This window comes from Lissotriton vulgaris, chromosome 7 (genome assembly GCF_964263255.1).
Source record: "Lissotriton vulgaris chromosome 7, aLisVul1.2, whole genome shotgun sequence".
Classification (NCBI taxonomy): domain Eukaryota; kingdom Metazoa; phylum Chordata; class Amphibia; order Caudata; family Salamandridae; genus Lissotriton; species Lissotriton vulgaris.
Window position 1 is genome coordinate 162,836,490 of NC_141695.1, and position 26,902 is coordinate 162,863,391.

At 43.6% G+C, this 26,902-nt stretch overlaps 1 protein-coding gene across 1 annotated transcript in view; it reads right to left on the bottom strand.

The window, feature by feature from the left end:
* The window catches only part of LOC147701068 (uncharacterized), a 382,816-nt gene that overhangs the window by 274,907 nt on the left and 81,007 nt on the right, over nucleotides 1-26,902 (bottom strand). Inside the window, exon 2 of the mRNA XM_086929300.1 lies at nucleotides 8,503-8,611. Coding sequence (XP_086785426.1) covers nucleotides 8,503-8,597 — 95 coding nt within the window. The 5' untranslated portion in view covers nucleotides 8,598-8,611. The remainder of the gene's footprint in view (nucleotides 1-8,502; nucleotides 8,612-26,902) is intronic.

The following is a 26,902-nucleotide window of genomic DNA, read 5'->3' on the forward strand; positions in this document are numbered from 1 at the left end:
ACATTGTTGATTATTTTTCAATAACAACATTGTTAAAACTACTAACGATATCAACCAATTACTGTGGCAGTATGCTATAGGCTTTGTGAATGAGGAGTATTACAACAACGTAAATCGATGGATGTAATCTTATAAGCTTTCCACCAATCCACTGCTGTGCATGGCATAATGCCAGGCATAATGGAGGTTTAGCCACATGCAGAGGGTTGGATGCCTGGTCTGGCCATAGAGCAAGCCCACCGCCCAACCCCTATTCTATTATAATACTTAACAGAGCACAGCACAAAAAAGTCTTAGCTGACTATCCTCAGTCAGTAATGTATTTGATATCAGAGAAAAACAGTGAAAAATGACAGAGTATACAGTAATCTTGCTCTCAAAAGTTTTGACACGTATTAAGAGAATTGACATATCGGTATGACAAGCAAAACAGCCGACACGTGTTTCGTCGATAGATGACTTCCTCAAGGTTGTTTACAGAAACAGTATGATAAAGTCTTAAAAATCAGAACAAGAGGAAAATCTCACTGTTTTCACAATATCAGGCAAAGTACACATTAGGTGCCCACAGTAACTGAAAACCGACATAAAATCACCAAAGATTGCCACGTGTAATCGAGTGATGAGGGAACTACCACAGAATATCCAACCACAGTGAGGAATGAGCTATTAGAAAGTGCAAGATGGTGACAAAGGAAAATGCTACTTACCAGTATGCATCTGTTCTTGGCATGTAGGGCTGCAGAGTCACACACGAGTGCATAGATCGTCGTCTGGTGGTGGGCCATGAAGATTACACTTTGTTGTTGTCTTGGAAGAGTCTTTGTTTGGTAGGTGACTCTTTCTGTAGACCGTAATGCGCATAGCTCTTAAGGATAGAAGTTAACCTAGGAAGAGGCTGTAAGAGGCTGTAAGCTAAATTATTCTAATGTCTGAATACCTTGTAGCGATAATTGTAAGTCAACAGAAAACAGCTCTGTTCTTCTCTAATACGAGAAGAACAGGGCCCATGATAATTCCGATAGGTTACTTGTAACCTATCCTTACTTGTAACTGCCGCTACATTATTGGCATTAAAAATTGATAGTTATTGCCAAATACTATTTTTACTTTAGATACTTGCACAGTTTCTGTGGGCTTTATGCTTTGTGAACCAATATGTTGTGATACTTGAGATTCCTATGTCATTTTCTTGATACACTTAATGTTTCTATTTGATAACAGCCTTTGGTGCTCTCAAACAGGTTTTGAGAAGTTACATAGCTCATGTTCAAATTTAAATTTTGCCTTTTTTTTAGTGATTTTATTACCTCATTCTGACTAACGGACTCTATCGGAATTATTATGGGCCCATGAGTATCTTCAGATTAGAGAAGAACAGGGCTGTTTTCCGTTGACTTACAATTATCGCTCCATGGTATTCAGAAATTAGAATTTTTTCACTTTCAGCCTCTTCCTGGGTTGACTTCTATCCTTAACAGCTATTAATCACATGGTTGTGTGGTTGATATGTTTGCTAGTTTTCTTTTTTTGACCATCTTGCACTTTCTATTTGCTCATTCCTCACTGTGGTTGGGTATTCTGTGGTACTTCCCTCATCACTCTATTACACGTGGCAATCTTTGGTGATTTTATGTCGGTTTTCAGTTACTGTGGGCACCTTATGTGCACTTTGCCTTATATTGTGAATACAGTGAGATTTCCCTTTTGTTCTGATTTTGACACTTTGCCATACTGTTTCTGTGAACAACCTTGAGGAAGTAATCTATTGACGAAACACGTGTCAGCTGTTTTGCTTGTCATACCGATGTGTCAACACTCTTGATACGTGTCAAAACTTTTGAGACCAAGATTACTGTATACTCTGTAATTTTTCACTGTTTTTCTCTGATATCAAATACATTACTGACTGAGGAAAGTCAGCTAAGACGTTTTTGTGCTGTGCTCTGTTAAGTATTATAAATGTTCTCTGTGTAAGGAGGTTTCCTCTATGTACAGAGTGGCCTTGTGGATGGCACAGTGTTTGACATTGAGCACGCTAAGGGACATTTTACACTGTACAATTGCAAACTAACAGAGGTGCTGGCTTTTCTCTAAAACCATAGCCATCATTTCTCATATTGTAACCCCTATTCTATGTTGGATCCAGGGTCTGGTGTGACACCGGGCCTTGCAGACAACCTCCAGTGTGTATGTCAAAAGTCTGTTCATGGCGGGGGTTGACTGCTTGGTGAGGTGAACTGCAGACTCTGGCCACAGACTAAGCCATGGGTTAACTATGTCCTAAGTAAAGCTGAAGATGAGGAGCAGTGGAGGGCTGATGCTTGAGGAGGGTTGGGTGGAGGGCCTTGACAGAGCCTAGGAACCATATCAAAGTCTGGCACAGACTAGATGCAGGGTCTGGTCAGTCTTTGACTGAGATGACATGTGTGATGTCACCAATTATTTAATTTAAACTGTTATGAGCAAAGTAATATGTGAGGTCATAAGCAGCACAAAGTATAGGTAGTTCATTATAACTGATGTATTTCAGTGGATTTTTTTAACATTAGCTTGTTTGTGTCTCATTTCAAAACCTAAACATAGTTTCACTTTAACTGTTGTTTTTTCACAGAATTTGTTTGTTTCGTTTTTTTAACATGAATTAAGGCTTTAGCACCTCATCAAAGTATAACGTCATATGAACCGTTATTTTTTTCAGTGGGAAAAAAGGTTCAAGTAATGATATAGTTCGAAATATGGATATATTTTCACAAAAAACAAAGGTTAAAATAACGCTATAGTTACCCCACCACATCGCCAACAAAGCCTTCAGCATCATCGCACCCCACCTGCGTAACATCATCAACCTCTCCTTCGAGACCGCTAGCTTCCCAAAGAGCTGGAAACAGGCCGAGATCAACGCCCTCCTGAAGAAACCCAAGGCTAACCCGAGCGACCGCAAGAACTTCCGGCTCATCTCCCTGCTTCCGTTCCCTGCGAAAGTCATGGAAAAGATCGTCAACACCCAGCTCACCCGCTACCTAGAAGTCAACAGCATCCTGGACCCCTCCCAGTCAGGCTTCCGCAGCAACTACAGCACCGAGACCACCCTCATCGCCGCCACAGATGACATCAGAATCCTACTCGACCGCGGCGAGACAGCGACCCTCATCCTCCTGGACCTCTCTGCCGCCTTCGACACTGTCAGCCACCACACACTGCGCACATGCCTCTACGATGCAGGGATCCGAGACAAGGCCCTGGACTGGACCACCTCCTTCCTCACGACAGAACCCAGAGAGTCCGCCTCCCACCTTTCCACTCCGGAACCACCACTACCATCTGTGGCGTCCCCCAGGGGTCCTCACTCGGCCCGACTCTGATCAACATCTACATGGCCCCCCTCGCTCGCATCGCCAGACTACACAACCTCAACATAATCTCCTACGCCGACGACACCCAGCTGATCCTCTCCCTCACCAAAGACCCCCTCACCGCCAATTCCAAACTACACCAGGGCATGAAGGTCGTCGCCGAATGGATGGAAGCAAGCCGACTCAAACTGAACGCGGACAAGACGGAGGTCCTCATCTTCTGGCCCAATTCGTCAGCGTGGGATGACTCCTGGTGGCCAGCATCCCTGGGAACCACCCTAGCACCAACCAACCACGCACGCACGCAACCTAGAGATCATCCTCGACCCCAAGCTCAGCATGACCAACCAAGTCAACGCAGTCTCCTCCTCCTGCTTCCGCATGCTCCGCAAGATCTACAGATGGATCCCGACGGACACACGGAAAACCGTCACCCACGCCCTCGTCAGCAGCCGACTCGACTACGGAAATGCCCTCTATGCCGGAGCCCGTCCAAACTCATCAACAGACTCCAAAGAATTCAGAACGCCTCCGCACGCCTGATCCTTAACGTCCCATGCCGTGACCACATCACCCCGCACCTGAGAGACCTGCACTGGCTCCCCGACGACAAAAGAATCACATTCAAACTCGTGATCCAAGCACACAAGGCACTCTACAACACCGGCCCAGCCTCCCTCAACGACAGACTCTCCTTCTACGTACCCAATAGGAAACTCCGCTCCGCCGACCTTTCCCTGGCCGCCGTCCCGCGCATCCATAGAACCACTTCCGGGGGCAGATCCTTCTCCCACCGCACCGCCAAGTCCTAGAACGCCCTCCCCCTCCTCCTACGACAGACCGCAGACCTCCCGGCATTCAGAAGACTGCTCAAGACCTGGCTCTTCGACCACTAGCTGCATCCCCTCCCCCCCCACCCAGCACCTTGAGGCCCTAGCGGGTAAGCAGTGCGCTTTACAAATTCCCTGATTGATTGAAATGAAATTTTCAGTGACAGCATAACGCTTTAAACAAAAAAAAAAACACAGAAATTCACAAGTTATAGTTATCTCAAGTAATTAAAACGCACACCCCAACATGCACAGTTTTCTTATCAATAATTTTATTGCAAAGGAGGCAGTGGTATAATCAATAGTGTCACAGAAGATGTCAGGAGTTTTGTAGTATGTGCAGTAATTAGCAGATCATATCAAGGTCGTGAGTTATAGTTACCGTAGGGCACAAGTTATAGCTACTTGAGATAGCTATTAATGGTGAATTTCTGTCGTTTTTGAGTTTACAACTTTACATTGCCACTGAAAACTTCGCCTTCCTATAATGTTACTTTAAACATTGTTTTTTCATTGTTTTTTTCTGTGAATTTCTATGGGTTTTTTTTTTAAAGTAAGGAAATATTTTAGTACCATTCGTAAAGACAACCGCCCCACTGGGCACGACTGAAGGCTGTGTGCGGCGGGGTTTGGCTGCAGGGCCTGGCATTTTGCCAGGCCCTGTACCACCACCCACAGGCAGCCAACCCAATCCCACACATGGCCTTCAGCCGTGCACTGCGTGGGTTTGGCCAAAGGGCCTGATCTGCAGCTATGCTCTGCATCCAACCCCCCCGCACAGGCATTCAACTTCCAGAATCCACACAACCCCCTTTGTTTCTCACAGATCTACAGAAACACACATTGACACCTCTGGGGATTCGAACCGGATCCACAGACCCAGAGCGAATTCTGAGAGGTGTCACACTGGGTGTCGCGGTAGATTTGCAAATCCATGGAACCCCTAAAAAGTTTTTTTATTTGGCCCCGGGGGGGAAGGGGGGGGGGGTCCACTGGGGCCCCTCTCAACAAAGCTTGGGGGTAAGGGTGCCCATATCCAGCTCCCTTATATCATATTTTCTCTTATGTATCAGGACTTTGGGAACTAGTCTCTGAGTGCTAAGATGGAGACCGCAACTTTTCCTTCAGGTTGCGATCAGCCAATCACAATGCGTTGTTGAGCACACGGATCGTCAACAGTGTTACATATACAACATTTTTTAGCATTAATTCCTCAAAAACTACTGAACAGATTTGCACTAAGTCACAAAATGCAGGTATTCTGGGCGAAGATGTAGGTTTCTGCCAAATTTGGTGTAAATCAGTTCAGCTGTTTGGGCTGTAGCTCTGTCTAAAGGTCCTATGGAAAAAAGAATAAAGAAAACGCTTTTTGGTACTCCCTACACTTTTTCTCTGCTCCTTCTGACCCAACACCACATAACTTCCCATGCACAATCTAGCCAAACAGTAACACTGTTAGGAAAGTTTTGTGAAGATTCATCATATAGCGCCAAAAACTTGGGTGTTTGGAACAATATCACAGAAGTAAATATTCATATTTTTTAACAGGCCAAGCCATCTTTATTTTAGTTGCATTATTGTTTGAGTAACTTAATGGGTTTCACTTAAACTGGTCTCTCTAGGTGTCCCGACAACTTGAAATGTCTATTAGCATTATGCTATGTTATGTTATGTTATATGGGTATTTATTACGCGCGCAACTACTCTTGAGTATCCTGGCGCGAAGCAAAACCACAAAGAAATCTAAAGAAGCGGCATTTTAGTAGGCTTGATTGAATAAGTGGGTTTTAAGGAGCTTTTTGAAGCAGCTAAGGTCTCTCGTATCCCTGAGTGTAAATGGAAGGGAATTCCACAGGGTAGCCGCTTTAACCGAGAAAGATTGACCGCCCAACCTGGTACTCCGGAAAATGGGAATTACCAGCCGACGTTGGGAAGCCGACCTGAGGTATCGACTGCGGACATGAAAAGCCACTCTCCTCTTGAGATAAGCGGGGCCGATGTCATGTAAGGCTCTATGAGTGAGAACCAGAGCCCTAAATTGAACTCTTTGGGCCACCGGCAGCCAGTGGAGTGTGGCCATTTGCGATCTTATGCTGATGCGTCTGGGAATGCCCTGCAGAAGTCTCACGGCCGCATTCTGGATGAGTTGCAGCTTGTTTAACAGAAAGGAGGGGGAGCCCAAAGTGACTTTCTGAATAATACAATAGATTATTTGTTTGTCCGTATTGCATTGTGATTATAATATTAGGCCTCTTGAGCTTAATATGTGTTGCCTACGGTGTTCACAAACAAGGGCCTCCAAAAAGATTTTGAGATTTGTGGACATTCCACTGCTCACTTTTACTACTGTACTATCAGATGCAATATAAGCTCATTTCAAGTTACTTTGTGTAATAACCAACATATCAGATATACAGAGAGACACTGCAGTGTGTTTTGAGTATTAAACAACATGGACCCAATATGAGTTATCTGCTATTAGTATCGCCAAGAGAAATTTCGGAATTATGAAGATTGTACTTCTCACTCTCAGTGCTCTAATTTACCATTCGATATATTGTAGGCTCGCATAGGGTTGATACTACTATCACTCAGAGAGCTTTTTTAATTACAATTTGCTTTTTGAAGATGAAGAGGCTTTTTTCATTTAATTGTACTTTCATTTTTATGAGCTCCATTTTGCGACCTCAAAACTTGCCATTAATGATAATGCATTTCAATAGGAATCAAGTCTCGATTTCTGTAATAACTTCTAGAAACATATAGTTCATGTTATAGTAGCCAATCAACCAGGATTGACTAGTCCCTTTAACTTGATCAACCAGAGCTTATCAAAACACCAAATGCCAAGATATACCGAAGTTTTAAATCCTTCGTACCGAACCTGAACCCTTCTTTAAATGCTCCTAAAGTTCAAACTTTTTGGCAAGTTTTGTGTGATTCCGATCAGTGATTTTTTCTTCTTTATTGTTGAGCGAAGTTTTCTCAGGGAATTAACATGGGAGATCACACTATGGGGAAAGGTCCATTTTTCTTGCCCCGCTCTTGACGGATCACGACAAAACATTCCTTGAAGGTGCCATGGTGGATCAACTTTTGTTTCTGGAAAGTACCATGCAGTGTCGTCAAATGGCACCAAAGATATTAGTAAAAAAAATGCTCTTCCTATGGAAACTCTGACTTAACTATAGTCCACTGATTAGTAATGACATTGAAGATGTCACGAGGGATGTAATATGTGAGATAATAAGCAGTGCATGGCAGAGGCACATGTTAAAGTTAGCTCACTGTACGGCAACTGAAAATCTCAGTGATTTTTCAGGTTGCAAATGTTACTTTATGAGTAGGGCACCCCGGTTTTATGGTATTTATTTTTGGACCATTTCCGTCTGCATTTATCCATATTTATTTTTTGACATTTTATCTGTATTTATCCATATTTATTTTGTGTTTTCGTATACGAAGTTGTAAAACTGTACATTTCCGTATCTATTTAACTGATAGATGCACACTCATATTATGATGTCTGTCGTTTTTTTTTTTTTAGCTATTTAAGCTGCCAAATAATACATTACACTACATCCACTGGTAAATTCTAGCATTATACAATAAATGTATGTTGACATATTCTGTTATTGAAAGACATTTCATCCTGTTTTTTAATTTCCCTTGCTGTCTATCTGCTCAGCTGCTGGTGTATAATTCATGAAAGACTGCATGGAGAATTACTTAAAAGAAGCACAATTTTCTGTATTTCTCCACTTTTAAAAATAAATGCAGACAGAAAACACATTGTTTTCTGTCTGTATTTATCTGTAAAAATCCGTAAAAACAGAAAACAGGGAGCCTTATTTATGAGTGACTTAATCGCCTAAATATAGCATCCCTTTTAGCTCTGTTTTTTTCACTGAATACAATCATGCACACACACATAGAAACATACATGCACACACACACACACAAACATATAAGCACATAAAAATGTAATTTTGATGGGGAGCAGTTAGTTACATGGCTCGCTATCAAGTCTCCAAGTTTTCTAAAGGATGTACTTTGCTGGGTTGCTTTAGAATTAATTAACCATCTTGAAACAATAATAATATTTCTTGACAGTTATCTTTCACCCCCTCTCTCTCTTTCTCTCTGTCTCTCTCTCTAAGCTCTTTGAGAGAAAAGAAACTCAGATCATGCTAAATTGAACATTAAATTTGTAGTAAATAAAAAAATCTATCAACAGAACTAAGGAAGATTGTGTACCAACGTTTTGGTTCAATATTCGTAGAGAGCCACTTACATTTTTTTGACATTTACCTTACATTTCTTCTGTGTACGGTGGTGCCCCTGGGAGTGTACTGAAATACAGCTGGTAGACTCCAAGTGAAGGACTTAGAATCAACGTTGTTTCTGTCATTTCCAAAACAATACCTACAAAACAGAAAAATATAGAACTGCCATATAAACTTAACGTTTAAATAACGTTTGAAAACAACCAAGAGATTTGTGCCACCCCACTGACCTCCAATAGAATCACATATGTTAAAAGACTAGAAGCGTATGGAACAAACAAGACAAAGAGAAGAAAAGGAGTAGGAAGATGAGTGGGCATGCTACAAAAATACAGAGGAGGGAGAATTGAAAGAGAAAAGGAAGAAACGGGGAGAAGCAAGACAGGAGAGACAAAAAAGAGATGGAGGCAAAAAGGGAGGACATGGGTATGAACGCTGGTATCAGTTTTGACTGGTTGCGATAAAGGCAAACAATGACTGCAGGAGATAGAAAACCGGAGAGTACAAAGGATAAAGAAACAGGGTGCATAAGAGAGAAAATGGTGGATCATTAAAACAGGAGAGGGAGCTCTGAGGTGTTCCTGCATCATGTGTGAGTAGCTCAAACAATCATCTTTGTTTTTTTGCATTCTGGTGCCTGTAGTCCTGCGTTTACTAATGGAAAACAAGACCTCTATAATTCCCGGAATAGAATACTCTGGATTGTGAAAGCAACTCTCGCATGATCTGGGGAAAGGTGCTGGAGAGAGATTTAGAGCATGAAACACAAGAGAGAAAGGCAAACAATAAAGGTAGGAAACAAACATGAGGAGCAGGAAATTAAGAGTGAGAAGGGATATTCGAATGGCAGGAGGGGGGAAATAGTTGAGCAGCTAGCGAGTAAAGGGGATGGAATAGAAAACGAAGGTGAGGGCGACAGGAAGGGGTGAGAGAGAGAAAATGGAGTGCATGAACGCAAGATCAAAGAGGGGAACAGGAAGTACAGGAGACAGAACGTGGGAAGCTGGAATCCTACAGCCGGTGGGAGACAGGATGGGAAAAGAGATAAGATGGACAGAAAGGAAGACAGCATAAGAGGGTGGGAAAAACATGGAAAGGAGGCAGACAGTAGTAACAGGAGAAAGAAGATGTAAGGGATGGAGAAAGAGGAACCCAAAGATCAGAGCAGAGACCAGGAAACACAGAACAAGGAGGGAAAAGCAGAGGAGATTGAGGAGCAAGACAAAGAGGCAGCAGCCAGAGTGAAGAAATCAATGAAAGGGTGAAACACCCTCGTTATATATCTTCAGGAGTAGCAAGCATTCTCACGTGCAGCGTGTAAAAGTATGAACATGGGCTGTATGCCCATTACTCTAGAAAGAACTCCGCTGACAGACGGGCTGGGGCTGTGTGTATAAACAGCTTTTAAAAAATACATAGATGTAAGAAGTGTGAGGCTGTTCTAGGGGCACAGAGCGCACAGGCATGTCCAGAATTTACGTTGTGACAATTTTCAGCAGAATCTACGCTGGGGCCTGGGGCACAGATTCTACTCACACAGAGCAAGCACCATACAAGGGAATACGCTGCCGCAAAAAAAGCTCATGGGGATGGCTGGAGTGAGTATCGCAGCTCCAACGCTCCACATACATCACTTGCTTTTAAATTCGTAACTAATTTGCTTTACATTTAAAAGTGTGAAATTATCCGTATGTGTTTCGGTTACAAATAGACCAGTTTGCCGTACTGTGGCCATTGACTTCTGGCAAAGTCACGGCATTTCACCTAATTAAAAATACTGTGTTATACAAATCTATTTATTAGTGAGAAGAGAAGACCATGTGTTGATCTTCATCATAAATCATAATGCGTGCTCAGCCGCCGCACTGCTGCAGCCTCTGTGCATGTCCGAACGCTCAATCCCACATCTGCGCATGCTCCAGAGCACTAACAAGGTATGCGTCTTCTGCGCATGCGCACACATGTGTCTATTTCTGCGCATGTGCTGTGGTCTAACGAAGAGCCGTTAGCACCCACAGCTGGACTCTCGGACACGTTGACAAGGTGGGAAAGGCATATTGACTGGTACGATGTGCCATGCCATGCCCTAAACTCCGAGGCAAGAGCTCAGCAGTTAGATTCCTCATAGTCGTCAAAGCCAACATTGTCAGATCGAGACCAAAAACTGAAAGAAATGTGTCTGTCCGGGCACCCAAAACAAGCGGGCCTCATTAGTTAATAGCGACCGTTTGCGAACAGTTGTTCAGCCAGAACTGGCGGCTGATGTATGGCAAAATACGTAGCAATAAAAGCTGTTTGTGTCTCTATCAACCCTTTTCATCCTCTGCCTTTCTCCTCTCAGCCCCATTCTTATCCCTACTCTTCACCCCTTTTCCTTCTGCTCTTCATACTTTTCCACCTTGAGAACCCCCCTCCCTGTTTTCTCCATTCAACCTATTTAGCCACCCTTTTTTCTCCCTTTTCTCCTTACTTTATTTTCCTATCTTTTCCTCTCCCTTCTTCTCTGAGTCCTCCTGCCCTTTGCTCCTCCTTTTCCTCATTTTCTACCTTTCTGCCTTCACAGATAATTTTTTCCTCTCAGCCCTTTTCCCCTCAGCCCTTTTCCCCTTGCCTCGCTCTTTCCTGGCCTCAAACCTTTTTACCTCCTTTGCTCTTTTCTTCTTTACCTCCATTCATGCCCTCCTACTACTCTCCAATCAGCATGTATCTCCATTCCTACTACCATTTTCCTCTCATGCCTTCAGTATCCATTTGCTCTTCTCAGCTCTTATCTCGGTTTCCTCTCTTCAGCTCCATTACATCTTCTCTGAGCCTTTTGCTCTTCCCCAAATTTGGCCTTTCACTGGGCAAAGCCAAATTTGACACCTTCTCTTCAAACAAAAACAACAAGCATTTACAATGCAACGGTTTCGCCTTTGTAAAATTTAGAGCTATTGGCATTGTAAATGACACATTTTTTATTTATGTGTTGGTTTTGAAAACAGATAAATAAATGGCATTGCCATTTACAAAGCCAATAGCTTATTCTCTCGCAAACAGTAAAAACTATTAATAATAACTAACCTCCTTCTTATCAAAGGACCAAAACCCCTGCCTTAAGTTGCAGTTATTAAAGAGCTTGCTGACAATTAGGAGCTCCCTGAGTGACGGTGTGTGTTTTGTAGGTGTGTGTGTGTGCACGTGTGTATTGCTGACATGCAATGCTCACATTCAATTAGGAGCTCCCTGAGTGATGGTGTGTGTGTTTGTAGGTGTGTGCGCGCGTGTGCACGTGAGAATGCACATGTGCACGGGTGTGGGTGCATGATCATTGTGTGAATGAACGTTCACGAGTGTGTATGAATGTGCGCATGTGAGTGAATGTGCATATGCATGGATCCACAAGGCATGAAAATGTATGTGCCACTCTAGTTCGTTGGTCTGCAAGGATTTTTTCATTATGCCCTCTGAGGCAATCATGGACCAGAAACAATGTTTACTGCATGTGTGAGTGAAAGCAAGTGAATGTCAGAATGCATATGTCTGTATCTGTGGTAATGTGTTGAAAGTGGTGTGTGCATGTGTGAGGGTAAGTGTGTGAAAGAGAGAGATAGTGTGCAAAAGGCCTTGAAGGGCTGGTGTCAATATGCAACAAATGTCAGCAACTCATTCTCCTGCTCATCTATGCAATCATAAACCAAAATGTACGTGTGTGTTCGTGCATGTGCACTTGTGTAAGTGTGTGTCTGTGCGCATTTGTGGAAGAATGCACAAGTGTATTAGAGTTTGAATGTGTGAATAATGCGTACACCACTCTAGGTAGGTGGTCTGGCATATTCGGCCTCCCATTAACATACTCACTGAAGCAAACATAAACTAAAACAAATCTTGTGTGTGAGCTGTAGGGTCTGTTTCCCTTGCGAAAATAAGAGGTGTGAAGCAAATGACCACATGGGAGTCAACCCCGAGCTCCCAAAGTGTCATTGCCTGCAGGGGAATGAAATCAAATTGTGATGCCTATAAAATATAACAGCTTAATGTAACACAAGATAAGTAACCTAAAAATCACTTGACAAATATGACATTTGTGTTCAAACAAATTTAAAACAGAATAGCAACACAAAACACAAATATACAATTTAGACTGTAACGTAAGATAAACACACAAACATATAATGCTATAACGTAACATACTATAACATAACATACTATAACATAATTATTGCAGAGAACGCGGTGCTTGGCAGGACATATGTGAATTACGTCACATAATTCGAAAAAACCCTCTATCACAAACAGGCTGTGATGGTGAATGACATCATATGTTTTTAATAATTAACCCACGGAGTGCTGAATTGCACATGTCACAACTGGCTCTACAGTCGTCTGCACATGTTTTGTATGTTAAAGGTCACTTCTGTGGTACTAGCGGCTGGAGTAGCTGACACTAGCCCCTTCCCATTTAACACTGTCCGGTCTTTCAGAAACGAGAGGGCTTTCACTCACAGCTGGTAGGGGAGGGGCCCTGGGGTCGCCGGGGGCTCGGTGTAAGGCAGGGGGAGCCGGACAGTGGGTCCGCAGCACCTGAGAGCGGTGGAGAGAAGGGAGAGAAAGAATAAAGAGCCGGGGGAGGGGGGGCCGGGAGGCAAGAGGGGGTTGGGGTAGGGAGTGTCCGCCACCCAAATAGCAGTAAAGGAGCCAACCAGCTCACTTTGAGAGGCCGCCCCTCCCTGTCCCAGAGTTTGGTGCAGAAAAGTGAGGACTGAGACTGGACCAGGGGCGAGCAAGGCTCAAACTGACGAGGGGCAGTGAGGGGATGAGCACGGAGAGGGGCAAAAGAGAGGGCTGAGATCAGAGCAGGGCAGGAGGGGCTGAGATTTGACCAGCGGGCGAAGAAGGCTCAGACTGACGAGGGGCAGTTAAGAATTGAGTGTGGAGCTGAGCTGTGAGGGGCTGAGTATGGAGCCGGACAGTGGGAGGGCAGCGAGGGCTCTGAGGCTGGACCAGGGGTGCGAGGAAGGCTCGGACTGAAGAGCAGGGCAGTGACAGAGGCAATATGGCACAGGGCAGTGACTGGGCTGAGTATGGAGCAGGTCAGTGAGAGGCTGACTGAACCTGGACGAGGGGGCCTCTCCATAGGGGCAGTGGGGGTGTGTGTGGAGCTGAGTTTTGAGGGAGCTGAGTCTGCAGCAGGGCAGTGAGTGGCGCAGTCTCGAGCATGGCAGTGAGGGGGCAGAGTATGAAACAAGGCTGTGATGGTTGAGCGTGGAACAGGGGGTAGTAGTTTTGAGGCGGTTTGGAAGTGAGGGGGCAAAACTATAGTTGGTAACTGAGGGGCACTCGGGTTGTATCCGGACAGTGAGGGTGAACACAGAGCAGGACAGATAATGGGCGCTTGCATAATCAAAGGGGGGCAGAGAGGACGGTGGCTGGGTCCCATGTAAATGTGATAAACCGGTTAAATGATTCGGCTCAGCGTGTACACAGGGGGGGTGGGGGCTGAGCCTGAAGCAGCGCAGTGAGGGAGCTGAGTTTTGAACAGGGCAGTGAGGAGGGCTGGGTCAGTGGCGGGATAGTGCGGGGAGTATTGGGACAGTGCGGGTGCTGGGTCGTCTGCGGGCCGTTAAGTGAGGCTGATTTAGGAGCACTGCGAAGGGGGGCTGAGTAGGGACAGAGCGGCTAGATACTGAGCCCCAAGCAGGCTGGAAGTGAGAGGTCTGCTGTAGCAGGCAGGGCAATGGTACCTGGACTGGGCAGAGGCAGGAGAGACCGTGGGGCCTATTCGGAGCTCTGTGAAACTCTGCCCCTCCTCTGCTGGCCATGCCCCCCCACTCTACATCCTCACATAAAACCAAACCAAGTGTGTCTGCTGCGCCCCCTTCACGCCACCCCCCCTGCTTTGCTGAAGCCAACTTTCCCTGGCGCACCTTCCTTTTTTTTTCGTTCAGGGGGTGGGGGTATTAGTATAAACTGCTCTCTATCCTCCCTCCGCTCTCAGGCCCTCTCCACTCCCACTGTTGTTTCTTCTCAGAGGTCATTAGCAGCTGACGTTAAATAGATTAATACACTCCCCCCCCCAGCCTGTCTAACAAACCTCTCTTAATTAGGCGCCGACCCATTCTGACGTATGGGGGATGGTTAAGGATTTAAGCAAAAACAAAACTTCTAAAAAAAAAATACTAGTTTCTTGACCCCCCTCTGTCTTTTGACTGCAGAGTGGGGGAGGCATGTCTCACGGCCATTAGGAGCGTGGCACGGGACAGGTAGGCCCCAAAACGTACCTTTCGGTGGGGGTGGTGCGCAGAGTAAGTCTTCCTCCCACCACACTTCCATTTTCCCTCCCACCGCTGTTTATGGGTTGCATTGTGCCTTGTGGTTGTTTTGCAGATGCGTGTTTGTGTTCCTACCTCCCCGTCCTTCCGATACCTCAGGGCCCCACAGACAGCATCCAACTCCCACAAATTTAACTGAAAGTTCAATGTACCAGATGTGGAATCCTCGAGTGCTCGCCCTCATTTACTACAAGTCATTGTATACCGCAGACTCCCTCATTCTAGACGTGCCCCTCAATTAGCAAACTGTTGTTGGAAAAAAATGCACACACACGAAAATAATAATTACAACATATCCGCGGTGGGGGTCAGCCCTTTTGAAGTGCAAACTTTGAAAGGAGGGGCCGCAGCGTCTCCTGTGAAGGGAGGAAAGGTTAATTTAAGAGTCGGCCTTTGGTCCGGGAAGGGGTGCATATGTGCCCCTGGATAACGCTGATTTCAGACTTTCCAGAAATATCAGCAGATTTTGGAAATCCCTCAGATTTTCTGTTTTTGCCTGAATTTACATACACTGTCAGAGAATAAAGAAGGGTGGAAGAACCAATGTATCACAAGCATTAAGCACGGACAGCGGGAGGGGGGGGGGGGCAGGTTAACGGCACACGGACAGCGGGAGGGGGGGCGGGTTAACGGGCCCACGGACAGCGGGAGGGGGGCGGGTTAACGGGCACAGGGACAGCGGGAGGGGGGGGCGGGAACATTCACAACACGAGGCAGCAATGAGACACACAAAGACGTAAAACAAACAGTTTAAAATATAAACAAAATGCTGCTTACCTGATCGCAAATAAAAACAACACCACTCCGGCTAAAGGCACTTCGAAAAAGACGAAAACAACACAGTAAAAAAAAAAAAAAAAAACACCCGCCCACCGCCGCAATGACGTGCTAAAAGGGGCTGGATGAGAAAAAAAATCGCCGGAACGCCCACGAGTCGCCTCGCAGAATGATGGACGCCTCTCTCTTCCAATGGCTAGCCTCCGTTTGTGGAGCTAGCCAATGGAAGACAGAGGCGGGACAAAGCCCACATACTGTAAACAAAAGATTTTGCCTGAGCGAAACGCTGCTGCGCAGCTTTCGGCAGGCGAAACCTAAAAAGCAGACACGCCGTCAGAAAAAATGTTTAAACACAGAGAGCTCCAGCACCCCTCAGAAGATCCCAACCTGAGCGTGAACCCAGCTTGCACAAGCTGAAGACCGGCCCTGGCACTTCCAGTGGCTGAGGCTGGGCTGTACCCGTTTTGCTCATAAGCCCGGAGCATGCACGTTCAAGCTTTCCTCTTACGAGAGGGGGGGCATTTTTTTCATTATCACTTCACAGGACACTGTGTAAGGACTGACCCATAAGAAGACATTTATGGGGCTAGTGCTCGCAAACCATATTTATGGGGTTTTGTACAATACCACCAACCTACAAACCAAGCCCCTAGGCTTGTTAAAAGATAAAGCTCTCCCAGACATTTAGTTAATCCAATATTACCACTTGTTCAACACTAAGTTCCAATCCAGTCTCACTGTCTAGTCAGTGAAATGTGGTACCGTGTGAAAGGTGTAGGCCTTGGAACATGGAATCCAATATTGCAATCAACTCTTTTGACCTACTTATTTTATCTTGGAAAATCATATACCCCACATGCTTTTATACTCCTCTATCTGCCATTATGTGAGAACTTTAGCAGACTAAACACAGGAAATCAGCTCAAAGGACTGGTGAATTGGTATAGTGAAATATGAAAGTAATTTGAGTGGTGGATATGTTAGTCTTTTATTTGGGTTCAGAAGGATTGTGGAGGGATAGAAGAGAAAAAAGCTTTTCATTTATATAGCGCTTGCTACCTCTGATGAGGTGTTGAAGCGCTTTTCGGTGAATAGCATGGTACTTCACAACCCAAACAGGATTAGTGGGAATTAGCATAGGGAAATATGCAATTCATATGAGTGGGCAACATTTTAGTCTGTTATTTGGATTGAAAATAAATAGTGGAGGGATAAAAGAGGGATGGATGGATATATATATATATATATATATATATATATATATATATATATATATATATATATATATATATATATATATATATATATATATATATATATATATATATATATATATATATATATATATATATATATATATATATATATACGCGCAATACAATGCCAATCTCAAAGAGCAGGAGGAGAAAAAAGACGATGGCACAGACATGGCACAAAAAACAAAGCCAACATACAGGAGTAACAGACGGAGATAAAAGATCAAACAGGGACAACAAACAGTAATAAACTTAACAACCATGGCGTTAACACATGAAGAACAACCAACACTTGCTCTGGGGTTATCATTCTGCAAGGAAACCAATTTTAATTACACACAGACAAGAATAGACTTATACCATTTCACCCGTAAACTGAAACTGCGCAAGCACTTTTTCAATGTGAAAGAAAAAAACTAAGGAAGGACCACCAGAGACAATGACACCTGGAGCACACAACTCCCCGAGTGTAGCTGATATGAATTTTCTCAGGGAAATGACAGAATTGGACGTTGGGGGAGAGATAGACACACTGAGCAACAGTCAAACAGCAGCAAACTCGGATCTCAATATCTATGCCACAGTGAAAACACCATTTAGACCCAAATCAGTGTTTAATCCACTAATGCCAAAGGACAATATTGACATGTTTGCTGACAAAGTAATCCAAGACCCCAAAGATATAGCTCGAACAAGCAGTAATAACTTTAACAAAGGTGCACAGAACCATAAGTCCAAATATTCGGGGGTCATGCAGAAAATCAAAGAACGACCAGACATAGTTGTACGTTCTCCAGATAAAGGCGGGAACGTGGTACTCTGGCCACTTGAAATGTACAACAGGGAGGCCATGACTCAACTACAAGACAAGCTACATCCGCACCAGTTCCACGAACATTACCAACATCAAGGAGCGGTACCACACGTGCCTCTATGAATGGAGATACATAAAAGAAGGGCCCCAGTGGGATGTATCAAAGGTTCACAATAAATATTAGAAAAAGACTAACAAGGAAACCAATCAATTCATTCAACACACTGTTATTTAATCACAATGTGTTATTCATGCTGTATACATTATTCTGGCAACTCAATTTTTAAAGTGCCCCAGGGAAGGAGGGGTGAAGTGAGGTATAAATGTGAGGAGAGAGGAATGTGCAGAATCAGTTATAATACAAACAGTAATATCAACACATAAGAATGCACAAACAATGCTTCAGCCTGGCTTCAAACCACTGAACCAGTATTCACAAATGGAGCAACTAATGCTCTACAATTTCATATCCACCATGCTAACTCTAATATTCAATAATTGCAATGTTGGTTGCGTCGGCAGGTGTGTGGTTGTAGCCGTCGACGTTTCGACCCCGAGACAAACAGGTAGGTATACGTCAACCTTAAAATTGGGGTAAATCAGCCTTGAGAATCTTATTTGTAATAATCAGGTTGTAAATACGGATACACGTTCTTTTGATCAAATTGACGTAGATCCCTAGCCAATTTCTCCAATTTCTTGGTTTGAGTTGTTACGTCAAAGTCATTTAAGGTAACATCCAAGGCATCTAATGCATCCTTAGCATTGGTGAGCGTGCTGTCACCGCTAATCTCGGCTCTTAATGCCGCGATCTCCCCTGTGAGGACCTACACCTGCTCTGCGGCTGTCTCTACTCCCAGCACCATCCAGTGCCGGGAGCAGTTGTTTGCCACAAAGCTAAAACCTCTTTGAATTTGGGGACGTCCACAAAAATGCCCGGTTCAATCTTAATTTGAAGGCCCACAGGGATGATATTTTCTTGGTGGTACCTTGTTAACAAATGGCAGTGAAGGCGAGTCCGGACCAGCTTTTTCTCTAACCTTTCAAGCCGAGAGATTTTGTCGTTAAGGGTGAAGTCTATATTGGGGGCTGTAGTAGAAACAAAATTATTTGATGGATTCTGTATTAATTGATTTATGTAATCCTCTGTATATGAAAGCAATTCGTTCTCCACCATGGTAATGCTTGCTTTAATCAAGCTACTAGCAACCTCGCAGGTATGCACCTGCTCAGGATACGTTATACAAGGGGGGGTTTACCCAATAAAGTCACTGGGACCTGGGTGCTGTATGATACATAAAAGAAGGGTCCCAGTGGGATGTATCAAAGGTACACAAATATTAGAAAAAGACTAACAAGGAAACCAATCAATTCATTCAACACACTGTTATTTAATCACAATGTGTTATTCATGCTGTATACAATATTCTGGCAACTCAATTTTTAAAGTGCCCCAGGAAAGGAGGGGGTGAAGTGAGGTATAAATGTGAGAGAGGAATGTGCAGAATCAGTCATAATACGAACAGTAATATCAACACATAAGAATGCATAAGCAAATCTTCAGCCTGGCTTCAAACCACTGAGCCAGTATTCACAAATGGAGCAACTAATGCTCTACAATTTCATATCCACCATGCTAACGCTAAAATTCAATAATTGCAATGTTGGTTGCGCGGCTGGTGTGTGGTTGTAGACGTCGACATTTCGACCCCTAGAGAAACAGGTAGGTATACGTCAACCTTAAAATTAGGGTAAATCGGCCTTGAGTATCTTGTTTGTAATAATCAGGTTGTAAATACGGATACACGTTCTTTTTATCAAATTGGCGTAGATCCCTAGACAATTTCTCCAATTTCCTGGTTTGAATTGTTAAGTCAAAGTCCTTTAAGGTAGTATCCAAGGCATCTAAAGCATCCTTAGCATTGGTGACCTTCAGAAGAGCAACATCAATGAGGCAAGAGTTAGTAACCAATGCACCAACCCAAGACAGAGGCAACAGTTGGCTCAAAACCCAGGCAGGTTTCTTTAGATGCACCAAATGCAAAGCCTGCAACCATGGGACCAACACAAAAACAGTCATGACCCCACCCAGAAAAACCCCGCTTGAAATACGAGAACACAACACGTGCAAAACAGATTTCGCCGTGTATGTGCTACGGTGCACCTGCAACGAGCTGTATGTAGGGAGCACCACTCATCCTGTGCTTATGAGGATACTACAACACCTCAGGGCTATCGCAAACAATGACCCCACCTACCCTGTAGCAAGCCACATCAATACACAACACAATGGCAGAGCGGAGGACCTAACATATTTTGTTTTGGATAGCGCAAAATGGAAAATCAGAGGGGGCAACAGACAGCTATCATTGAGATGACTCGAATCCAAGAACACAATCCTATTAGACTGCAAAATCCCTAACAGTATGAATGCTGATGATGCAATGAGTGTACATCTCTAGGCACTATGACACAATAGCACCAAGCCAGTCACACATGCCTCCTTGCATACACCAAAAAACCCAATCCCAGTAACATCCGATTCACCATCCTATTGTATATACATAGTCTTCACTTTGCACAAGGTAGGACACACACAGTACTTTCACTTGTTTTAATTCTTTTTGTGCGTTTACATTTTTGTTAAAACCTCCTTTTTACCTGCACTAATTTTCCACATAACTTAGCACACTGAGCCATTCCCTAGAGATAAGGGATTGTTAGTACTAAAGCAAAAGACGTCAGCATCAAACACCCGCACCTAGGCCCACTTGGGCTACACACGCGCAATGCCCAGAGCATACCCTACCATCCCCCAATAATCTCCCAAGATGCATCGCCATAACACGCATCCGCGTTAGAGCTCAGATGCATAACTTTAGTAAGTACACAGGGATGCGATGGGTACAGGGAACAGAATCAAGCGATCCACACAAAATGCTAAACAGACAAACATGTCAAGGGCTCACCAAGGGTCAGTTCCGCTACAGGATGTGCATGCACCACATAACGTTAACATTGGTGTATGTGGGTGTTTTGTTTATGTCAACTAACACAATGTGCTCAGTGTCGATTTTTGCGTTATTTAAACAATGTAAATCATTGACGCACACTTGAGAAATAATAAGACAGAATTATGTCTAAACGCACAGGAACAATATTGTTTTAATGTTTTAAAAGTTGGAATGTAAACTATTGAACATGACTTGCAATCTGGTCACAAACTTTTCTATGTCCTTCACTCCCCCACCCATTGTCATGACGGCTCACCTTGCTCCTACGTGTGTCATGAGTGCAAAATGTAATGTGATTTAATGGCAGCTCACTGCAGTGAATTCAGATGTAGTGAAGAAGGCGGACCTCCGTCGAAATGCGTCTGGTCGTTAGGAATAAATACTTTCTTTGATTTATACCCCACGGAGTCGGTGCCTGATTTATAACAGTGAAACCAGGATTGGCAATATATATATATATATATATATATATATATATATATATATATATATACACATATATCACAGCAAGCTTTCACCAAACCAGGTAGGTTTAAGAAAGGGTCGGGACACTCCGAAATGCTTCACAAAAGTTTATTCAGCAACAAGGTCACAAAAAGCCGACACGTTTCGCCGTAAGGCTTGGTCACGGTAAAGAATTGCTGTTAGCACCACCCTATTCATACACCCAGTGATAACAATCAAGGTAGGACTGACGCTCTCAATGTTGTGGAATGCGCCGCCATCTTGCAGTGGTCTGTGGTTGCTCGTTAAAGTATTCAATACAAACATCTTGCCTCAGTGGGCATGCAAAACATAGGTCCACATTTCATAACATTTAGCCCAATTGGGCATAAACACTCTGAATTAATATTTCATTACATCTCCTGTGGCATATGTTATGGGACATGGTTCGGCATAAGCGTGTCATTAACTGTTGGTACAGATAAAGATGTTTGTATTGAATACTTTAACGAGCAACCACAGACCATTGCAAGATGGCGGCGCATTCCACAACATTGAGAGCGTCAGTCCTACCTTGATTGTTATCACTGGGTGTATGAATAGGGTGGTGCTAACAGCAATTCTTTACCGTGACCAAGCCTTGCGGCGAAACGTGTCGGCTTTTTGCGACCTTGTTGCTGAATAAACTTTTGTGAAGCATTTCGGAGTGTCCCGACTCTTTCTTAAACCTACCTGGTTTGGTGAAAGCTTGCTGTGATATTTCAAAAAACGCCGTTTTTTTGGAAGGGACCGCCACATGGATAGAGCCCTGGACTACCGGTAACTGTAGTTGGACATAACTTTTCTTAGTCTGGGCTCCACCCCAATCACCGCGCCTGTTTGGTGATACGCGTCCGTAATGGAAAGTGGAAACTGAAGACGCTGAGGCGAGTACAGAGGCTGGTGTATGCGGAACAAGAATATTCTGGCGAGTTACGAGTGGTGAGTGCCGAAACGCCGGGAACCGAAGTGTTGTTGGACATTCACAGCACAGAGCTAACCGACGTCGTGCACAGTAACCACAGTACTAAGAACGGAAGCTGGAAATAACTACACCTAAGCCTTGCGCTGAAAAACTATCCTTTGGGGGAGTGGATCGGTTTCGGTCGACGAAATCACAGTCGATCGTTTACCGAACTGAAATGCTTTAAAAACGAACATTGACATAAGACCCAACTTGCAACAATGGCCGCTAATTGGGAAACCAAAAGAAAAGAAGTCTCAGATAGACTTTTCTTTACACTTAATACTGAGACTGCCGCCAATGCACAGAAAATATGGAGTGAACAAACACTGATGACCAACGAAGTGCTGCTACTGGCGTTATTTGATAAACTGCAGAAGCTCCAAAAAAAGGAACTTTCTAAATGGTGGGAGGCGGAGTCCCTCCAGAAATACATAGACGTGGGTCGAGTTCCAAGGGGACTCCGGATATATACTATCCCGACGTATGAAGACCCGGACCCGGAGATGCTGGAGGAATGGGCGGGAAATTCAAAGGAGAGTTCAACGGTAATAATGCGCATACTAATCAAATATGCGTTGAAAGATAGAACCAAGATCGTAGAGGAGATCGGGACTACGATCGAAGAACTACTCAAATTAACCACCCAGGAAAAATTAGACACGTTTATGGAAAAGTTACAAATTCGCCTCAATAAATTCGAGGAGGAGATTACAGCGCGAAAACAGAGCAAATTCATAAGGGACTTCAAGGACTACCAAGCAGGAAGAACCCTAACGTTCCATAAAAAATATGATCACTTGTTCAAAATTATGGATGCAGGAAATAGTAACCAACAAGCCCAGAAAACCGTGGATCTAACAAGACAAGAGATGCCAACAGAAGAAAGTGATACCTCGGATGGCAGCCTGTCGGATATTCCATTGGAGAGATTGAGCCAAAAAGAACCGACTGCAACCCCTACCCGGAATAATTTCCTCAGGCAATTCCAGCTAATCAATCATGCCAAGCAGAAGCAGTCAAACACACAAGATAAGAATCAGGATTTTCGGCAGGGCCGGGGACAAGGACCACGCGGCAGAACGCGAGGACGAAGAGGAACAAAAGGGCAAGAACTAGGAGAAAAAAACGCACCAGCTGCAGCATCGCCGATGGTAACCAGAGCCAAGAGGGGAGCCAAATGACGGTCATTAATCTCTCAAAACGTGAGTTAACCAGCACAGAGATCAATGTGTTATCATTGGGATTGTCATTTTGTCCAACTAGAAGTATAGACTATGTGCAGACTCGAATAGACATGTTTCATTTTTTACGGAAACTCAAACTACGTAAATGGTTTCATTTACATCCTACACCTGAGGGGGTGACAGTAGAAAAGAGAGTGGGCCCACACTGGCCATATCTGATATCACTGACTTTCAGACTGTATGTGAATTAGATGAGGATGTAGTACATCATGGAAACCCGATATTGAATTTACAGGATACAGACATGGTCATTGATGATGCGGGGTTCAGTGGATTTAAACCCAAATCTAAATTTTTGCCTGTAGTCCATTGTGATGCTTTGGAAGTATTTGAAAAAAGTGTGACTAAGGAGTTGAAAAAGATTCGGTACAAGAGGTTTGGTAGATCCAAATTTAACCTGAGGAAAGAACAGTTACAGGCCATTGACAACCTGAAAAACGATCCCTTTATTATTATCAAGCAATCGGATAAGGGGGGGAACGTAGTGGTCTGGGGAATCAATGACTATATCAGCGAAGGATTAAGACAACTAGCTGATACTGCATGTTATAAAAGAGTCAACAAGAATGAAATGTGGTCATCTAACATGAAATATGACGCTATGCTTGAGGATTGGAAAGATAAGGGTCTTTTAACGTGGGGAGAGTTTAACAGTTTGAAATGTAAACATGCTAAAACGCCGGTATTATATCTGCTTCCCAAGCTGCATAAGAACCCTAAAAAACCACCTGGGAGACCCATAGTTTCTTCTATGGGGTCCAAATTGGAGATGACATCCAAATATATTGACTTCTTTCTGAGACCATTTGTGACTGCTCTACCTGCATATCTGAGAGGTACTATGCATTTTCTGAAATTGATCGATGGCATCTACTGGGAACCTGATTTTCTCCTGATTAAATTAGATGTTACGAGTTTATATACATCAATTAGACACTGTTTGGGAATTCAGGCTATTAGACATTTTCTAAAAGCTAGATCCATTGCTTTGTTGATGCATACCGAAATGTTGGTGGACATGGTGATGTACTGTTTATCTAACAATTATTTTCTGTTCAATGACCAACTACATGTACAGCTACAGGGGACAGCAATGGGCACTTGCTTTGCCCCAAGCTACGCCAACCTCTTCATGGGGTGGTGGGAGGAGCAAGTGTCCATTGAGGTTGAACAGTTCGATGAACATGTTGTCCTATGGACAAGATTTATTGATGATATTTTCGTCATTTGGCGGGGTGATCTGAAAAGTGCCAATAAATTCATCCAGATCCTTAACACCAATGAGTATAACATCGAATTGACATCACAAATAAGTGACAAGTCCATAGTGTTCCTAGATGTAGAGATTGAAGTACATGAAGGACAACTTGAGACTAAGCTACATAGGAAGGCGACGGCGGGCAATAGCTTGCTTTGTGCTACCAGTTCACATCCATATAGCTTAATACAGAGCATACCCTATGGAGAACTCATCCGTGCTAAACGAAATTGTAGCACGGAGGAAGAATTTTCAAGAGAAAAGAAAATTATGTGTGAGAGGTTCAAACAAAGAGGGTACACTCAGGAAATAATTAATAGAGCCAGTAGCAAAGTAGATGAATTGGACAGAACAATGTTGCTTAATCCTAAGGCTAGGGATGATATGAATCAGGATAATGTCAGATTCATTACTACTTACTGCAGTCAGGCGTTTCAGGTGCGCAAAATCATGAAAAACAATTGGCATATACTTAAAACTGATGCCACCTTAGACAAATGTCTAAATGAAACCCCCCAGATAACTTTTAGAAGAGGGGTGTCTCTTAAGGATGAACTATGCCAGAATCGTACTTTGACAACCAGAACCAAACAGGGCAGAAACTCGTCAGGCTTTTCATGCTGTATGAGGTGCAAAGCCTGTGCATACAGCAGTAATTGTTCGAAGATCAAACTTCCTACAGGCAATAGGGAATTTGAAATCAGAGGCCAATTTGATTGCAACACAGAAATGTGCGTGTATTGCCTAATCTGCCCGTGCAAGAAATTGTACATCGGCAGTACGAAGAAGAAGGCGAAATTGAGGGTACTTGAGCACAAGCGAGCTATCAGAAACAACAACGAATTATATCCAGTAGCTCGTCACTTCAAGGGATATCATAACCAGAATGATAAATTGTTGTCCTTTGTAGTGCTAGATGCAATCAAACCCCAACCTAGGGGAGGTGACAGAGAACATTTACTAAGAGTCTTGGAATCAAGATATATCATTGACTTCGAGACTCTTATACCTGTTGGGCTGAATTCTAGTGAGGAACTTTCAGTGCATTTGTAAAAAGCATATCATGTGGCAGGATCTATTTCGTGTAAGGAATTTTAATGTAACTGTTCAATATTTTTAACTGTATATATAGAGATATTTTTGAGCACTGTTATAAGAGTTAAGAAACCTTTTTCCCACTTTTGTAAAAATTGATTGTAAGCACTGTTTTTGTGTATTATTTTACACTAGGACTGAGCCAGCAGTGTGGTGGTTGCAAGCTGAAGAAACGTGGCTGGCACTGTGAATACATTCCATATGATGTCACCAGAGATAGATGCATGGGATAATAACATCAGGCCCAGTGTTTTACTGTATCATTGTGAACTTATTGACAGGTTCACAGTGGTTAAGCCCACTTGGGCGTGAATACTTGTGTGCATTGTGATCAGGGCGTACATCCATGCAATCTGTGGAATTTCCTATAATTGTGAGATCGAGTCACATTAATCAAACCTTTTTCTTATTTAAAGATGGTGGTGGTAAGAATTGACTTTATCTGTACCAACAATTAATGACACGCTTATGCCGAACCATGTCCCATAACATATGCCACAGGAGATGTAATGAAATATTAATTCAGAGTGTTTATGCCCAATTGGACTAAATGTTATGAAATGTGGACCTATGTTTTGCATGCCCACTGGGGCAAGATGTTTATATTGAATACTTTAACGAGCAACCACAGACCACTGCAAGATGGCGGCGCATTCCACAACATTGAGAGCGTCAGTCCTACCTTGATTGTTATCACTGGGTGTATGAATAGGGTGGTGCTAACAGCAATTCTTTACCGTGACCAAGCCTTACGGCGAAACGCGTCGGCTTTTTGCGACCTTGTTGCTGAATAAAGTTTTGTGAAGCATTTCGGAGTGTCCCGACCCTTTCTTAAACCTACCTGGTTTGGTGAAAGCTTGCTGTGATATTTCAAAAAACGCCGTTTTTTTGGAAGGGACCGCCACATGGATAGAGCCCTGGACTACCGGTAACTGTTGTTGGACATCTATATATATATATGCCTGTTTGGGGAGATTTGAATAGTAACTGAGGTATGAGTTGATGCAAGGAGAGGTAGAGGATGGAAGAGTCTAGAAAGGGCTGTCCTGGGATCATAGTAGAGGCATGGGGCCTGAGATGAATGAGAGAGTGGAGGAAGCAAATATATTGATAGAGGTATAGGGTGAAAAATAGGGCGGTGCTTTGGAAAGAGTAGTAGAATAAGGTTGAGATGAGTCAGAGAGTTGAGGTGGAGTATATAGTGAGAGTGG